We start from the raw sequence: 18,832 nt of genomic DNA, 5'->3' as shown, positions 1-18,832 counted from the left end.
TAGGTATAAAATACCTGGGACCATGGCGTGACTTCAAACATGTGTTGCGCTTGAAAGATTTTCTATAGGACCGAATTTGGTATAGACAAGTGACGTCAGCATTGTGACTCTTACCTCCCTGAACTCCTTCCCCCTCTCTTTACACACACACACACACAAATACATACACACACAAACACATACAGAGAGAGAGAGAGGGGGGGAGAGAGGGGGAGGGAGGGAGAGAGAGATAGAGATAGACAGAGAGAGAGAGGAAGAGAGACAGAGAGGGAGAAAGATAACCATAAAATACGACACACACACTTATATCGAAATGTAAAATAGAATGGAACAACGAACCCGTGTATACTTTATAACTTATAAGAATGGCACTTGTAAACAATGTGGTATTATGATTGTACACTATTTGAAATTCTCAATATTTATTAATTAAATAATTTGTATCCACGATGAGAGACAGACCGTGCGTGCTGGTAAAACCCTCACTGAAACAAAAGAAACCAAGCAAGAGAAAGAGAAAAGAAAGTTGCCATATCAGCTAGCCCTAAAACACGAACTGTGGTAAACTCTGCAGCTCCAGCATTGGCTTGGTCAGTCACTCCAGACACTGTCCCGTCTCAAGACGAAACCAAAACCAGTTAATCATCTGGCTGCATCCATAGCCTTCCAGATAGGAGCCATATTAATATGTAGGCCTTCATCTTCATCCTCTCCCTCTCTCTCTCTCTCTCTAGTCATCTCTCTCTCTCTCTGAACCCTCCTCTGACGTCATCTCTAGTTGCATTCAACAAAGTACATCTCTCTTCATTTCAAACATTAGAGAGCTTAGGAACAGATTGAAAGGCATTTAATGATTACACAGCAAAACCAATAAAGACATCCCCTCTAGACCTACATAGTAAAGTGTATTACAAATAAGTTCCTATTCTACATCCCCACTGTGTTCAGTTTACTCCTGAACAAGTACATATAGTTCATTCAACCGAGTCACATAAAATATTCTAGTATATTGTAAACTAGCCTTTAATGCTGCGTTACTTTACTAGAGAAATAGATACCATCTCTTTTGGTATCTCCGATTGGTAATTTGTCAGAATAAGTCTCTAAGACTAGTTACAATACAAATGCCCCCATAAAGCAGTGGCTCTAAATGTTAACAATAATGGTAGTATTTATGGTGACGTTTTATCTTGTTCTGTGTTTGGTGGCTCATTCCTACGTGGCTGAACATTTTGAGAATCACCGGCCGCTGATGACTCGGTCAGTTGAGCCTGAGCTTGGGCACGATGGGGATTCACAACAAGGTTGGTATTCATTTTCTTATGTCACTCATGCAAACTGGAAATAACATAAAATAATTAATAATTTTTTTTTTATCAGGGCCGGCGTTAGGCATAAACAAAGTAGGCAGCCGCCTAGAGCCTCTGATCGGTGAGGCCCTCTCAAAGAACTCATAGAAATATGAAAATTTGTATTATAGATTAAATCTCAAAAATAGCTAAATTCTATCTCCCGAGCCAAGTCTCAGCCAGGGCCGGTCTTAGGCCACTGCAACCTATGCAGCCGCAGTGGGCCCCGCGCTTTCATAGGCCCCGTGCGATGCGAATTCTATGTGTAAATTATTATATTAAGCCATTTTAACTTAATATTAAAGAGTTCTTGGAATTCTCCTGAAATTATCAAATATAAGAAAAAGTCATGAAAATCTCCTACAATTATTAAAATCTTCTGAAAACTGATGAAAATCTCATTAAAACAGACAAAATTATCATTTCGGGGTGTCATTCAATATGGAAAAAGCCAATCCTACTAGCAATTAAAAAAAAAAACGGCATTGTCACCTTTCATTTAATAAAAATGTAATAAGCCGAATTTTAACCAAAACAAGAATTTCTAATACTTAATTTACTTTAATAGTCACTGGCCTACAAATATAGATTTTTATCTATCTCGACCTCTTGAAAAAAAAAATGCGATATTTTGTTAGTCGATAGTAAATCTAAAAGGCAGATCTGAAATTTTATCGGCTTTTTGTTGAAAAACTACTATCTACTGTAGATGGCTTGTAAAGTTAATTTGACAGTGAATTTGTACTTAGTAAACTATAAATAAAATGCAAAGATGAATTTATTTTCTAATACAAAGTCTTAATTTTCACTTATTTATCCTTATCACAACCCAAATTAGGCCCCGCAAAATCCGTTTCGCATAGGGCCCCGCAACCTGTAGGGCAGGCCCTGCTCCACAGTTACATGAAAAAACTGTCCGAGATGAACCATAATCTTTCTACGACTGACGGAGGCCAACTAAACATTCTTGTACTCAACACACAGCTCAACTTACATAATTCGAATACAAATGTATTTTAAGCGAATCAGAACTACGTTTGTTTGTAAAATCTGTTACATGTTTAGGATGTTCCTACGGCGTTGGAGATTATCAACATCCTAGTCCAAACCTTTCGCAGGACGACGGGGGATGGCAGCGGTCTTACTGTCATTTCCAGTGATAGGGTCACTCCGAACTCGCGGACTAGAGTCTCGGCCGGAGGCCGCGTACGCGGGAACCTCGGCCATTTTCCTATTGTCCATTAAACTCGAAGATGGCTACAAAGTCCAATCCTCACTTTATACCCCAAAAAAAAAATCAAAATTTACCTCAATAAAATAAACATTGTTCTAAACAAAACAAATGTAAATTTTAACTCTGGATTGTGTGGAAAAAAAAAAGAACCAATAAAAACATTGAAGTTGAGATGGACCTTCCTACCCACCCCTAAAGCGCTGAAAGCGGCATCATAGCAGTGACAATCAAACAAAGCAAAAGTTCATTTCAAACATAAGTCGTAACTTCAAAAGGCAGATTGATCTTGTCCACATTTTTCTTATTCCTGCTGACATTTTGAATACTATTGTGGTCTGTTTGAAATGGGGGGTCGGTGGGTGGGAAGAGAATGACCCGCAGGGTCAGACGTGTCAGTTCATGAGTGCCGTCGGCACGTCTCTGTTTCCGTGTGCAGCAGACGTGTCTAGAGTGAAATGATGCGTGTCAAATGTGCTGCCTTCAAATTAAGGGGAAATAAAAATAAGTAGCATAGGAACAAGGAGAACAATAATAATTATTATTATAAACCTAAGTAGTTTCAAAAATTATTCTTGCATGCAAGCTGCTTACAGTCCTTTTTTTTTTTTATAATCAAAGACTTAGATGATTCTTACCAAGTTTAAACATATAGTAGGAAATAATAAATTCCGGAATAAAATCAGCCTTATTTAGTCGTATTTAGATGCAGGGCTTGTACATTTTTTTAATGTGAGTGGGTGCCATTTGTATGGTTTCCATTATTTTTTTTTTAAGTCTGTGATACCCAGGATGATTCTTACCAATTTTAAAAATATTATAGGAAGGATCACAACAGAGAGAGAGAGAGAGAGAGAGAGAGAGAGAGACCTTTTTGAGTAGTGAACACCAGTAATATCTAAACATTTTTAGAACGGGGGTCAAAAAGAAAAAACAGACTCTTTGGTCATTATCCCCCTCCCCCCCATCCCCAAAAAAATGTCGAAACTAATGTTAGCGAGCTTCTGCCGACTCATGCACTGTGGGTCAATGTTTCAATGGGTTGGATAGAATGGCAAAGAAGGCAGGAAAAAGCCCACGGGCCGTATGTTGGAAAACGCAGGCCTCCACAATATGACATTGTGTCATTACACTTAGATCAGGACCAAGACGAACAGTACAAGTCTATAATGGCATTGTGTGAAGTAATCACACTTAGGTCGAGACAGAAGTACATCACAATGTGACTATATATTGTCAACTCATCACATTTAGGTCAGGACCTAGAAACAAGCCACAAGAATATTGTGTCAAGTCATCATACTTAGGTCAGGACCTTCACGCACACCATTAAATTTATACTATAAATTTATACAGTTATCACGTAATAAATTGTATTTTAACATTAATAACAGAATTCATTTTTTTAATTAAAATATATTCAGAAGCAAAGTTATATTGCAGATTTTTTTTTTCATTTCTCAAACATTCGACCGTAGAAAATGAGACAAACATTGACCTTTTAAGTCAAGACCTCGTCTAAATAGTAAGAGTCATAACCTTAATTATCTGTAATCTAAATAAAAAGTTACGTTATAATCTAAAAAAGAAGAGCTGATTAAATAATAATCTAAATAAAAGAGTTTCTAAAGTCGCAATGTTAATGACAAAATTTGCTTAATCCATAATCAAATCGAAGAGTGAAAGAGAGAATATAAATTCACAAGTCGACCGGCGGCGTAGCATACGCCGCTATTTTGCTGGGCCAACCTTAGGCCACGGCAACCTATGCGACCTCAGTGGGCCCAGCACTTTTCTAGGACCCGCGCTAATTTTAGGTGTATAAATTATTAAATTAAACCATTTTATAACTTTTAACAGATTTCCCGCGGCCTCCTGTCAGGAGGTCCTGGAAATCTCCTGAAATTGCAAAATATCCGGAAATTATTAATATTTTTTGAAAACTCATATACTGAAAACTGAAATATACAGACGAAAATTCTCTTTTTTTTTCGCTCCTTAATTACCTAGGATAACTCCCTCCGTCCGAGTTGCGAAAATAAAAGAGTGATCTTTCCATTGTGTCCAAAATCTTGAGCATGCTCTGTCTGCTCGATAGTTACTACAGAGTAGACTACTCACCCCCCCCCCTTTTTTTATTTAACGTGAGGTAGAAATAAAAAAAAAGAGTGATATTGCAACGGTCCTGCCCTGCTATGTTGTGACTACGTGTTCTCCCCCGCCCTCTTGTTTTCTTGTGGACTATCCGCAGAGTGATCTTTCCTCTACTCCTTACTACTCGACAAATCTCTTGAGGGAAGAAGAGAATTATATATAGAGAGATAATCTAAACTAAAAGAGTTGAAAACATATTTCGTTGATAATGTTATAAGTTATAATCTAAATAAAAAATAATCTAAGAAAGAAATACATTTACTACATATGCAGAAATCTAAAGGATTCTTAAGAAGCTGAGTTGACAACTATACTTATTATTAGTCATGGCTTGGCCATATTGTAGATCTAAATAGCTGGGAGAGGGGTATTATTATACAGAAAAAAATATAATACAGGTTTTTAACTATTTCTACGTAATAGAATTTAAAAGACGTTGAAGAAATGAAATGTAACATTCAAACTAATAATGTAACACAATAATATGAAATGAAAGTAAAAACATGAGAATTTGATAAAACAAAATAGAGAAAAAAAAAGAAACATGCAAAAGAGAACATAAAAATCAGGGCAAGGTTATTAGAGATACATGGCCTTAAAAGTGTGTGTGGGGGGGGGGGGGAGGGGGTTATATTGTGGTGTTGTACGTGCAGTCCTTGTTTAAAGCGATGCAGTAAAAACTGTTGTGAATGCCTGAGAGTTTCACTTACCTTACGGCTTATCAGACTGCTCTCTCCAAGCTTACAATGGCAGACGTCAATTGCAGCAGGAGATAGAAAATAGCATCATAGAGAGTGTGTGTGTGTGTGTGTTTGCGTGCGTGCGTTATATGTGTGTGCGTGAGAGTATTTAGGACCGGCCTTAGATAATTGGAGACACTAGGCAAAAAGAATTTGATAGCCCCTAATGAAATATAAAAAATATATAATAAAAAGCGGGAAAAAATGTAAGCAATTTATTTAAAACCTAGTCAGTAACTTCGGGCACAAGTTTTGCTATATTTCTTTAAAAAAAATTGATGTAATTGTTGTAAGTCCTTTGCGATGCCCCGAATAATTGGAGGCCCGAGGTATAGGTTGCTGCATGTTTTCCTATGCCTAAGACCGGCCCTGATGTGTGTTTTAAGTGCGTGCGCATAATAAAATAAATAATAAAAAGGTTCTTGGGGCGGGTAAGATCTCTTAGATTAGGGGCCTATGTGTAAAAAAAAAAAAAAAGAAGAAAAATAGAAGAAAAAAATATTCTGCAAGAACTTTGCATTTTAGCTATAAATTAGATCTAGAGAACGAAGAAAATCTAGATTCTAGTAGATAGACTAAAAAAAAATATAGAATAGATCTACATATCATTGAGGATCGATCGAAGACGTGACAATGCTAATAGTGCCTAGACTCATTGGTTATAGATTTGATAACATTCTAGATATACAAACAGTTATGACAAATAGACTAGAGTCTATAAATCTAGATCTATATTTCTTCATTATTTGTAAGATTTCATCATTCAATACATTGTGTTATAAGCATTTAGCTCTATATATCAAGCCTAGTCTACATTTAGATCTAGATTATAATCTAGTTCTCGAATCTCCTTGCCTATGCTACAAGCTATCCCGACAATGCAGTAACCATACAAATCTGCAAATAAAATCTTACGAGGTTTAAGTTTAATGTTGGTTTTTCTTCTATTTTGCTTCTAAGAAAACAGTCCTACCTTTGCGTAATAAATAATCCAATCTGCTCCAATAATCCGTGCTGTCTCAATAATCCAAGTAGTAAGGAATATCCAATAGTTGAATCACATTAAATTATCCAAAAGAGTAGATGATTGAAAAAGATATAGAATTCTAGACTCCATGTGTAGACAAGAACTCCAATAATAACACATCTGCTTCCACTCAAGGTCTAGGTCAAACTTTTTTTTTCCGTGTCTCAAACAACAAGTTATCACAAAAGAAAAAAAACTTCCGGTCAATGCAATGCTTTGCTTCGCTTAAATGAATTAGGTTATGTGTAAAGCTTTTATAGCAGTTGGGATTCGATCAATATAAGGATAATAAGGCTTGTCTTCGAGTCCGAAGATTAATTAGGCATGCAGTATTTCCCTTGGTTACGCAGTCCCAGAAGCGACCTTCATATTATGCCACAAACAACGTAGACATTACCATTTTCCATTTCAGTAGATTTAGATTTTCCTTTCGCCGTCGACGTCTGTCCTCGTCAATAGATTTTCTTTTGGCTTTAAATGTTTATCCCACGGCCTTTGAAAGTGATCTCCAGATGTCTCGTTCCGAAGCCGCCTGTAATGAAAGAAATTTGACAGTTCTGAAATAAAATAAATGTTAAGCAATGCTTCAGCGAAGATGAATTAAAATATGCTTTCAAAAAAAAAAAAAGGGCGATACATTTTCTAGAGCCTATCTTTTATAAAAGGTCTACTTTTGAATCGATTGTAAAAGTAGGTAATCTCGAGTTTGCGTGTTAGGAGTGGGAGTTGGGGTAGAATATCGGTGTACAAATTAAACGGTGATATTATCAGTATCCCTACCCAAACTGGGCCCTGTGCAATCCGTTTCGCATAGGGCCCCGCAATGGTTAAGTCCGGCCCTGGTCTCAGCAATGATTTAAGGTTTATTCACGAGTGTTTTAGATCTACTTGCTAGACTATAGATCTATATGTTAGAAGACCTTTGTTTCTAGATCTACTTGTTAGACTACATATTTTAGAAGACCTTTGTTTCTAGATCTACTTGTTAGACTACATATTTTAGAAGACCTTTGTTTCTAGATCTACTTGTTAGACTATATATGTTAGAAGACCTTTGTTTCTACATCTACTTGTTAGACTACATATTTTAGAAGACCTTTGTTTCTAGATCTACTTGTTAGACTACAGATGTTAGAAGACCTTTGTTTCTAGATCTACTTGTTAGACTATATATTTTAGAAGACCTTTGTTTCTAGATCTACTTGTTAGACTACAGATGTTAGAAGACCTTTGTTTCTAGATCTACTTGTTAGACTATATATGTTAGAAGACCTTTGTTTCTACATCTACTTGTTAGACTACATATTTTAGAAGACCTTTGTTTCTAGATCTACTTGTTAGACTACAGATGTTAGAAGACCTTTGTTTCTAGATTTACTTGTTAGACTACATATTTTAGAAGACCTTTGTTTCTAGATCTACTTGTTAGACTACAGATGTTAGAAGACCTTGTTTCTAGATCTACTTGTTAGACTACATATTTTAGAAGACCTTTGTTTCTAGATCTACTTGTTAGACTACAGATGTTACAAGACCTTTGTTTCTAGATCTACTTGTTAGACTATATATGTTAGAAGACCTTTGTTTCTAGATCTACTTGTTAGACTACAGATGTTTGAAGACCTTTGTTTCTAGATCTACTTGTTAGACTACATATTTTAGAAGACCTTTGTTTCTAGATCTATTTGTTAGACTATATATGTTTGAAGACCTTTGTTTCTAGATCTACTTGTTAGACTACAGATGTTAGAAGACCTTTGTTTCTAGATCTACTTGTTAGACTACAGATGTTAGAAGACCTTTGTTTCTAGATCTACTTGTTAGACTATATATGTTAGAAGACCTTTGTTTCTAGATCTACTTGTTAGACTACAGATGTTAGAAGACCTTGTTTCTAGATCTACTTGTTAGACTATATATGTTAGAAGACCTTTGTTTCTAGATCTACTTGTTAGACTATATATGTTAGAAGACCTTTGTTTCTAGATCTACTTGTTAGACTACAGATGTTAGAAGACCTTTGTTTCTAGATCTACTTGTTAGACTATATATGTTAGAAGACCTTTGTTTCTAGATCTACTTGTTAGACTACAGATGTTAGAAGACCTTGTTTCTAGATCTACTTGTTAGACTATATATGTTAGAAGACCTTTGTTTCTAGATCTACTTGTTAGACTATATATGTTAGAAGACCTTTGTTTCTAGATCTACTTGTTAGACTACAGATGTTACAAGACCTTTGTTTCTAGATCTATTTGTTAGACTATATATGTTAGAAGACCTTTGTTTCTAGATCTACTTGTTAGACTACAGATGTTAGATGACCTTTGTTTCTAGATCTATTTGTTAGACTACAGATGTTTGAAGACCTTTGTTTCTAGATCTAGGGCTACAGATGTTACAAGACCTTTGTTTCTAGATCTACTTGTTAGACTATATAAGTTAGAAGATCTTTGTTTCTAGATCTATTTGTTAGACTACAGATGTTGCAAGACCTTTGTTTCTAGATCTACTTGTTAGACTACAGATGTTTGAAGACCTTTGTTTCTAGATCTATTTGTTAGACTACAGATGTTTGAAGACCTTTGTTTCTAGATCTATTTGTTAGACTACATATTTTAGAAGACCTTTGTTTCTAGATCTACTTGTTAGACTACAGATGTTAGAAGACCTTTGTTTCTTGATCTACTTGTTAGACTACAGATGTTAGATGACCTTTGTTTAGATCTACTTGTTAGACTACAGATGTTAGAAGACCTTTGTTTCTAGATCTACTTGTTTGACTACAGGTGTTAGAAGACCTTTGTTTCTAGATCTACTTGTTAGACTACAGATGTTTGAAGACCTTTATTTCTGGATCTACTTGTTAGACTACAGATGTTTGAAGACCTTTGTTTCTTGATCTACTTGTTAGACTACAGATGTTTGAAGACCTTTGTTTCTTGATCTACTTGTTAGACTACAGATGTTTGAAGACCTTTGTTTCTTGATCTACTTGTTAGACTACAGATGTTTGAAGACCTTTGTTTCTTGATCTACTTGTTAGACTACAGATGTTTGAAGACCTTTGTTTCTTGATCTACTTGTTTGACTACAGGTGTTTGAAGACCTTTGTTTCTTGATCTACTTGTTAGACTACAGATGTTTGAAGACCTTTGTTTCTTGATCTACTTGTTAGACTACAGATGTTTGAAGACCTTTGTTTCTAGATCTACTTGTTAGACTACAGATGTTTGAAGACCTTTGTTTCTAGATCTACTTGTTAGACTACAGATGTTTGAAGACCTTTGTTTCTCCTTTTGGTGAGATGTCGAAACTATTTAAGTTCGAGTTTGGTTCGGTTCGATGACGAGTATAGTTCGGGTTCGGTTCGGTTCGGTCAGGTCTAAAGTTCGGGTTCGGCTCGGTTCGATGTTATGAAATTATGTAATAGCAAAATTAAGTAATAAGGTTTAATACAATTTATCAGATTAAACACTTTAAGTTTAATTTTTACATAAAACAAATACTTTGCAACATATAATAGGCCTATGGGCAATACTTTTTCCAAAATAATGTTGCCTACATACATTTTAAGCATTGTAAAAATTTCTTAATGGAGATAGAATTGAAGATGCGGCAGGTTTTTGCTCAAGTCGGCAAGTGGTTTAATTCTGGGCATGACTCGGCGCTTAGCGTATTCTAACCTTTTTCTCTTAGTAAGAAGAGATATTTTTTTAAAAGGCTAATATCGATGTGCTTTCTTTCAAAACGCACTATTCATCATAATAAAAAAACAAATATTCTTCGTGTAAATACGTCTCTATCGAGGATTTTTTTTTTTCACACATAAGTCGTCACTATAATAAATTGCAATATACGGAAGAAATTCGACTATTTTGAGACAAAAATGCAGAAGAATCTCAATAGCGGAGATGTTTTAAAATGTTTTCTTCAAAACGTTTTGACCCATATTGTGCATACGCGCCTCGCAAAAAGCAGACTACAGTTGACAAGGTCTTATTAGAAGATAAAATGACATCTCCTACTTAATATGTTTTAATTTTTAAACATGTAGGTATACTAATATTCAGATAAGTTAAACTTAAAATAAAACTTTTTTTCGACGCCCCCTCTCCTTGTTAGTTGGTCGTTGGTTTGTCGCTTACAAACAGCTAGTACAATTGAACCAATAAAGGCGTTTTATATTTTTACCGGTAAGGATAGTATAGAGGGACTTTTATGGTCCGTCAGTTACGCTGGGCAGGGCACGTATCCCATATGGGAGACGAACGTATGCCAAAGACAGTCTTATTTTTTTTTTTGTGAGCTAAAAGAAGGCCGCCATAACAGAGGCGCCCCACGGAAACGCTTCAAAGACAAGCTTAGGAGTCAACTTTGCTTAGCTGACATAGAAGAGAGCACCTGGTTACATGCGGCCTCAGAACGAGTCAGTTGGAGTTCACTCTCGAAGGCCGCGGGATACACATTTGAGACCAAAAGAAAATCCGCTGCCGAGGACAAACGCAGACGCGAAAAGAAAAACTAAATGGACCACCTGCAGACAGTGGTTATGCTTCCCCTGGATGTGGCAAAATATGTAGGTCACATCTGGGACTGCGCAGCCATGGGAAAAACATTCCTCACTAATCTTCGGACTCGAAGACAAGCCTTATAATAACATATAAACTTAATAAACTTTAAAATAAAGTTCTTATGTGAACAACTCAATATAGCCTAACTGTTATTACAATATTCACATATTTAACTTTTGATAGAGATGTAATATTAATTAATATACTGATATTTAAACGAAATCTAGGTCTCAAGATTGTCTGCCGTTTCACATTTGCATTACGCTAATTTTATCATACTCAATGCATAAACACAAATCAGTCGCTTAACCTCTTCTTATCGCCACCAGACACCACACACACACACACACTCTATGACACCCCTTTTTTCAGGAAGTTGCGACTCCCCATCCCCCAATTCAAGGTACTCGCCATCCCCACCCACGGGTGAGGACCCAAAGTTTGAGAAACGCTACATTAAAAATACTGATGGTCAATAATGCAAAACAAAATAATAGTAAAAATATTCAGGGGCGTTGCTAGGAATTTTTCATCATTTCGGGGCCCGGGAGGGGCTGGACCTCTTTGGGGGCCCCTGCATTTTGCGTAATATTGAATATTGTAAAAAAAACACTCATTTGGGGCCCCCTCAATGGGCCCGGGGAGATTTTCCATTTCTCCCCCTCCTCCCCCACCCTTGCTACGCCACTGATAATATTCCAATATGGAATACTTCACAATTTTGTAAAAATAATTCACTTAATAGAAGATAATTAAAATTTATTTTAAACTAGAACACAAATGAACTTATTGTAGATTTATATCTACACTCTATAATCAGCAAAAAATATTCTACTCTCAACTAACAGCCATCTCAAATAAAAGTGACAAATTTATTTTAAACTAGAACACTAATAAACTTATTGTAGAGTTATATCTACACTCTATAATCAGCAAAAAATATTCTACTCTCAACTAACAGCAATCTCAAATAAAAGTGACAATATTTTAATGTTGACTTTCTACTTACTAGGATCTTGAATCTAGATCTAGATCTAATTAGAGGGCGCCTATTTAAACTCAAAACCAATATTGCAAACAGCCCGCGAAAATTCAAGGCCAGGGGGGAGTCGGCACATACGGAAAAACCCATGGGAACCCCAGCGCGCCGCTTTTTTTTTCTTTTTAAATTTTTTAAAATACCCCCCCCCCCCCCCTTTTCCCAAGTTTTCAAAGTATAATGGAATAATTAGAATTTAAATAAAATATTTATGTAATTTTTTTTAAACCAAAAATAAAAAAAAAAGATGTACAAATTGCAAAATTAGTTTGGTTCGGTTCGTACCAAGCAGTTTCAAAGTTCGTGTTCGGTTCGGTTCGGTAATAAATGAGGTTCGAGTTCGGTTCGTTCGGTTCGGGTTCGGTTCGTTTCCCATCTCTAGTCGAAACGTCATTTCTAGTCTGTTGATTCTGAATCTTCTATGAAACATTAACGTGTTATCGGCTCTCTATAAATTTAACGTATTTGTTGATTTCGATGCAGACACGTTCCAGATTCATTGCGAATTTATAAACCTACATTTTAGTTTGTTTCTATTTCATTTGGGGCCACCCTATTCACTTCGCCTAGGGCCTCCAATTAACTCAGACCGGTCCTGATCTTATGGTGAAAGACACAAAGATAAAGGCACATTCCTCGTCCCATATGCTAGGACAAATTTGTACAAATACTCCTTCTTCCCTAGTGCTATAAGAGCATGGAATGGGTTGCCTGAGCTAGCCAGGAAAACCAGTGACTTGGCAGAATTTAAGTCATTGGTTAATATGCATGACTAAATGCATGACGCGTAGGACGTAATCATCTTCTTTTTTGAAGTAACGTCTGTATTATATAAGATAAGTGACGCCTCGCAAAAAGTTTTGACACAGGAACGTACGATTCTATTTTTAGCACACTGTCTCAATTACCTTCCTTGACGATTGCGTCAGATTTGTAAAACAGGAGCACAGTTATTTTTAGCTCTTTTTTTTTTATTGTATGCGTATGTCTTCTGAAAGACCTTTTTTTTTTTCGGGGGTGGGGTTGGGTGGGTTGTCTCTAATATGTGTGTGTCCAGCGACATTCGTGAGAGTTCTCTAGCTGTTTCTAGCAGGGGCCATTCTGCAGAAATCTGCTTTCGGGTGTAGCTTGGATTGCACATTGAAGTCTTAGATGATCTCTATTACTCTATAGCATTGCCGTGGAGCAGCTCTGAATCAACACATTAAAACGACAATAATTATATTCTCGCTTATATCTGGCCACAGGTGTACATGCACTTATTTCTAAACTTCTGTGTACTGTACATCTATTTATAGCTGGTCATGTGATTACATGTATCTATATCTGGTCATGTAATTACATTTATTTATATCTGGTTATGTCATTAAATGTATACATAGCTTGTCATGTAATTACATGTATTTATAGCTGGTAATGTGATTTTATGTAATTAGAGCTGGTCATGTGATTACATTATTGGTTCCGTAAGGTTCTTTTTGCCGGAAGTGGTACGGATATATGTACTTCAGCACCTATAAATGCTTTCAATTGTATGCATCTCAAATAGCCTCTGACAACCATTCCAACTCCTGGTCCTTGCATGTGGCACAGATATTCGGTCCTGAGGATCTGTATGTACTGTTATGAGAAAGGACAAAGACTGGTAACTGAAGTGTCACACCTGTGACGTGGTAACGAGCTATTGGTCTAAACTCTAAACTACCCACGAGTTACTAAGTCACAGACTTCATGACAATTGCTCTCAGTTGGACAGGTAGACGCATCTACATGCGTTGGTTTGATTGGTAAAAATGTGGGTTTGTGTTGTGTTGGACTGTTAGACGATTTTTTAGCTCTAACTATAGCTCATATATTAATTTTTATATCCACAGGTACGGACATAATTAACCCTTCGTCATCACCTGGAACAGAAGTCGATCATGCTCAACATCTTGACACTTCAGCAGCTTTACGAATGTCGCCATGCGCTTACAAACACGTGACTGTAGATTGTTCCGGTCTTGGTCTTGGAAACATAGAACCTGACTGGTTTCCTACAGACTCGGAAATGATCTTATTAAACAGCAATCACCTGACACGCTTGTCCAAGTCCAGTTTTAGTCATTTGAGAAGTCTTAAGTATTTGGACTTATCCTACAATTATATTGACCATATTGAATTAGGTGCGTTCGAAGGTCTGTTCGGGTTAGTCAAACTGAATTTGAGCTACAACTGTGTGTCTTTTACAGGTGCTCTGAATACAACGGAAGTTTTCAAGCCCTTAAAGGCTCTGAGAGATTTGGATATAATACAAAACCAGTATGTCTCTAATGGCAACGCCTCTTATACTGGTTTACATAATCTAAAAAATCTACGATTTTTATCAATAGGGTATTTTGAGGAGAATCTTTATTTGGGGCCTGAGTTTCGACTCTTCGAGAAACTTGAGAGCCTGAAAATCACAGGCTCTGTTAAATTCATCCAGGACAACGCGTTTGAAAATCTGTCTGGCTTGAAAGAGCTGCACTTGATCCAAATGAGAGACATTGTAAATATAAGCCAGAAAGTGTTTGAGCCTTTAAAAAGTCTCACCAGCCTCCAAATTTCGAACCTGAAAACAGATTTGCAGTATTTCTTGACTCTCTTGAAGCCGTTTGTCGGACGCAACATGTCGGAGATTTTTCTAGATTCTGTCAGCATGCATAGAAAAAAAGTTTATCAAATAACCAAGGGCTTTCTGGGCGTGAAAGATACAAAATATTTAGTAAACATCTGTTTGAATTCGTTCACACTGATCAACAGCTACATTACCTACATTTATCCTAACGCAATGGGCGGCTCACCAGTTTGGCGCTCTTGTTTGCGCAATTTAAAAATATCAGACAATCCTCTAGAAGGGAGCAGCTCAGAGTTGTATAGACTTCTGAATTACAAAAACTTGGAAACTATAACAGTTAACAATGCATTCCGTGGATGCAACAAGTTCGAAGAGTTCCCTAGCTTTATGGGCGCCAATATCTCTAAAGTAGCGAGTAGCAGTGAGATCCCTGTAGGCGTGACCAAAGTACAAATGAACAAAGTGTATAATAGCACACTCGCACAGAGCTGTACACCCCCATGTCAAATTATTACAGTACCAAAAAATCTTAAAAGTATAAACTTTGGTCGTCTGATTAACTCAATGCCTTTAGATAAAAACCTGCAATTTGTAGGCGCTAAAAATCTAGAATATGCAAATGTTGAGGATAGCGGCTTCCACACATGCGTAGGTAATATCCATGGATTGACGTCATTGAAAACTGCTGTGTTCTCAGGAAATAAAATGAGAGATCTTTCGGAGACATTTTTCGATGGATTTTCAGGACTGGAGAACTTGGCTCTTTCCAAATGCTTAATACAGAGAGATTTTATGGCGTTTCAGAGTCATAGACTCTTCCAAAACTTGAAGGAGTTAAGACAACTTGATTTATCATTCAATTCTCTAAACGCGTTCAGCAACGCAACATTTTCTTTCAATTCAAATCTTCAATTTTTAAATTTGAGCGATAATCAGTTTAATTACCTCCCTTTCAACCTAAAACACACACCAGAGCTGCGCGTTTTTGACGTCACTAACAACTCAATCATAACTATAAATATCGACGCTAGACACGAACTCGACCATTTAGCGCTAAGAAACGGAGGGTTTCGACTTTTCCTACGAGGAAATATTTTGTCTTGCGGATGCAGTGACTTGCTATTTCTACAATGGCTAAAGAACACACTGGTCGAATTGGATCAAGGTGGAAATTTCTCCTGCATTGACAAAGACGGCGAACGGAGCTACACTCTCTGTCATCAAGATCTGGAGTCTCTCTGGAGACCATGCTGGGGACAGTACTTCCTTAGCATTGCCGTCATCATTGTTTGCCTTTACGTCATTGTCTTCTTCATCGTCTTTCTGTACATAAAAAGAAAAACATTCATCATTTCCTATTTCCTTCAACTGTTTGGTCACTTTCATCTACGCTCAAGGCAGGATTACAAGATTGACGTGTTTCTTGGTTACTCGGATACAGATTATCGTTTCCCTTGCCAGGATCTTCGTGCGTATTTGGAAGACACTTTAAAACTGACCACTTTTCTTAACGACCGCGATCTGTTGGCTACGTTGAATAAGGCCAGCGGGATAGTAGAGGCCATTAACTCGAGCTGGAGAGTTCTTCTTGTGTGTAGCGAGGGCTTCTTGAAGGACGAGGACTGGTCACTGTTCACCATGAGGTCGGCGATGTATGCTCAAAGTCCAGCGAACCCTGGCCGAGTGGTTGTGATGGTACATCAAAGATGCCTCCGCCTGCTGCCGACTGAGCTCCTTAGTGCTGTGGAGGAGGACAATATCTTGGTTGTTTCTGAGTGGAAAATAAGCTACGAAATGGGTGAAATGCTGAGAACTCGTTTGAGTTGATTAGAAGAATACTTATTGCTTCCTCTGTCTATTCAATACATACCTCGATGCCTTCACAGTATACCACCTTCAAACCAACTGTTTCCTCTCATTGCTACTTAATGTTCTTTGGGTTCGATGCCTGCGCCCTCCCGCCCCCCCCCCTCCGCCTTTACCACTCCGCTCACTTCTAACTGTACAAACACTAAGTGTACAAACACTAAGTGTACAAACACTAACTGTACAAACACTAACTGTACAAACACAAACTGTACAAACACTAACTATACAAACACTAACTGTACAAACACTAACTATACAAACATTAACTGTACAAACAATAAGAACAAGAACTCTTGCAACTATACTAAGCAAGCAAAAAATATACATTTATTTCATGTTGGCATGGGTCAATGTAATTAACAAAGAAATATTTACATTATGACATAGTTCCCCTTTCAGACCTTATGATTTAGGGGGCGATGATGTACAGGTCATCTGTTTTTGTGGCCCCGTATGTGTCACGTGGCCAGCACAACGACCAAACGCCTTTACTTTTTCCCAACTAATGTCAGGTATCCAGTAGAGCTGGGTGGACTCAAAGGCGCTGGAAAGTAGAAATCCCAGTCTTGACCCGGGACCCCCAGTTCGGAAGTCAAGCGTTTTATCACTCAGTCATAGCGCCTCCATAAATATTGAGAAAATGGTGTTAAATTTAGACACGTTTTGAAGAGTAAAAAAATATAAGTGCGGTAGTTAGAAATAAATGAGTAACAATTTAATGTCAAACTTGCTTGTACTTTTAAATACACTATCATTAATGTTATCACTACCTCTTGTAAAAGTTAGATGTATTTGTCATTAAGCATTTAATAAATTGTGATACCATCATTTTATTCCATTTTGTTGGTAGCGTTTAAATTAAAGAAACTATTTTAATTACCCATTTTTAAACCAAGTTATTTTTTTTATGCGAAGGTCGCTGGCGGCACATCTGGACAGGAGCATCATAAGGCCTGAGAAGAGCAGGGGGTTCTCAACCTGTGGTTCGCGACCCCTTTGGGGGTCGATTGACAATTTGCCAGGGGTCGCCTAATATCATCAAAAATATGGATTGTTTTTTGTCAATTCTTCTATTGCTGTGTGTGTAAGGGTGGGTGGGGGTCGCGGCAGATTGGGGGATTGTAAAAAGGGAGTCACCGAACTTAAAAGGTTGAGAACCGCTGGAGAAGAGGCTTTAAACAAAACTACCAAAACCAAAATAATCCTAAAGAATATAGACAAGGGCAGACAATCGAAAAGTATGAATCTTAAATGAAGGATGTCGTAATATTTTAAGACAAATGAACAATATTAAAATTGTATCATCTATAAAATAGTTTGAAATAAATATAAATAAGTGTAAGCATATTAATAATGTAATGTTGAAACGAATGTGTTGCATGAGAATCTGTTTCTTGTTCTTTGGTAAATGTAACATTCAAGGATTGGTACAGGCCTGATACATAAAATAAACATAGGGAACTTCTCCTCAAGCAGATACACACAGAAAAGAATCGTGTACCCTCGTAATAAGAAGAAAGGAGTAGATCTAGCTGAGAAAATTTGACACTCTTACCCATGATTTATATTGCAAGCCTCTCTAAAAGAATCCTGCGCTATAGTGATACAGTGGAAGTGTCGTGGAAGGTTTTACCCTAAAACGACTGTAACAGACTCAAGTGTCTTTCTAATGATGCTGGAGAGGCCCTCTTACATCTCAGGGAGGGTTTAAATGAATAATATTAAGAGGAATCAACTGTTTAATTTGTAGAAAAACTTTAAGGGGCACTATCAAGCTACTAAGTAAAGATTTAACACGATGAATTTAATATACAAACAGGTCATTAGCTGCTATCTAATTAAAGTTTAATATTCTAATAGGATTGTTTAAATAATTAGTCATTGTTGTGAGTTTCTCTTCGTCTAAGCTATGAGTTTTGTTTTTGAAATCCTTTGCACATGAAGTAGTAATAGCATTATGTATGGTGACACTTATAACGATAAAATGTTTTGACAATGACACTATTTTCATTTCCTTGTTTAACCTTATCATAATAAAATTATTTTCAATTTCAACTAAATTTAATTATTTTTTTAATAATAATAGCGAAAAAAAGTCCTATACAGAAGCCAATGCACTCCACCCCCCTCCCCAAAAAAAAAAGAGGCAGAGCCCCCCCCCCCCCCCCCCCCCCAAAAAAAAAAAAAGACAGAGCCCAAAAAAAAAGACAGAGCCCAAAAAAATTGACAGAGACCAAAAAAATTGACAGA

The 18,832-nt window shown here is 36.9% G+C and overlaps 1 protein-coding gene across 1 annotated transcript; it reads left to right on the top strand.

Moving 5' to 3' along the window:
- The first annotated feature begins 102 nt into the window (after positions 1–102).
- On the top strand, positions 103–18,708 carry LOC106060616 (toll-like receptor 4). Its single transcript, XM_056009858.1, has 2 exons — positions 103–1,304; positions 13,989–18,708. Exons 1-2 carry the CDS (start codon positions 1,151–1,153, stop codon positions 16,538–16,540), a joined length of 2,706 nt encoding a protein of 901 aa, XP_055865833.1. The 5' UTR covers positions 103–1,150; the 3' UTR covers positions 16,541–18,708.
- The last annotated feature ends 124 nt before the right edge of the window (positions 18,709–18,832 follow it).

The sequence above is a fragment of the Biomphalaria glabrata genome, chromosome 14, assembly GCF_947242115.1.
Source record: "Biomphalaria glabrata chromosome 14, xgBioGlab47.1, whole genome shotgun sequence".
NCBI lineage: Eukaryota > Metazoa > Mollusca > Gastropoda > Planorbidae > Biomphalaria > Biomphalaria glabrata.
Note: the sequence above shows the minus strand (reverse complement) of the source record. Positions and strands in the feature narration are given on the sequence as shown.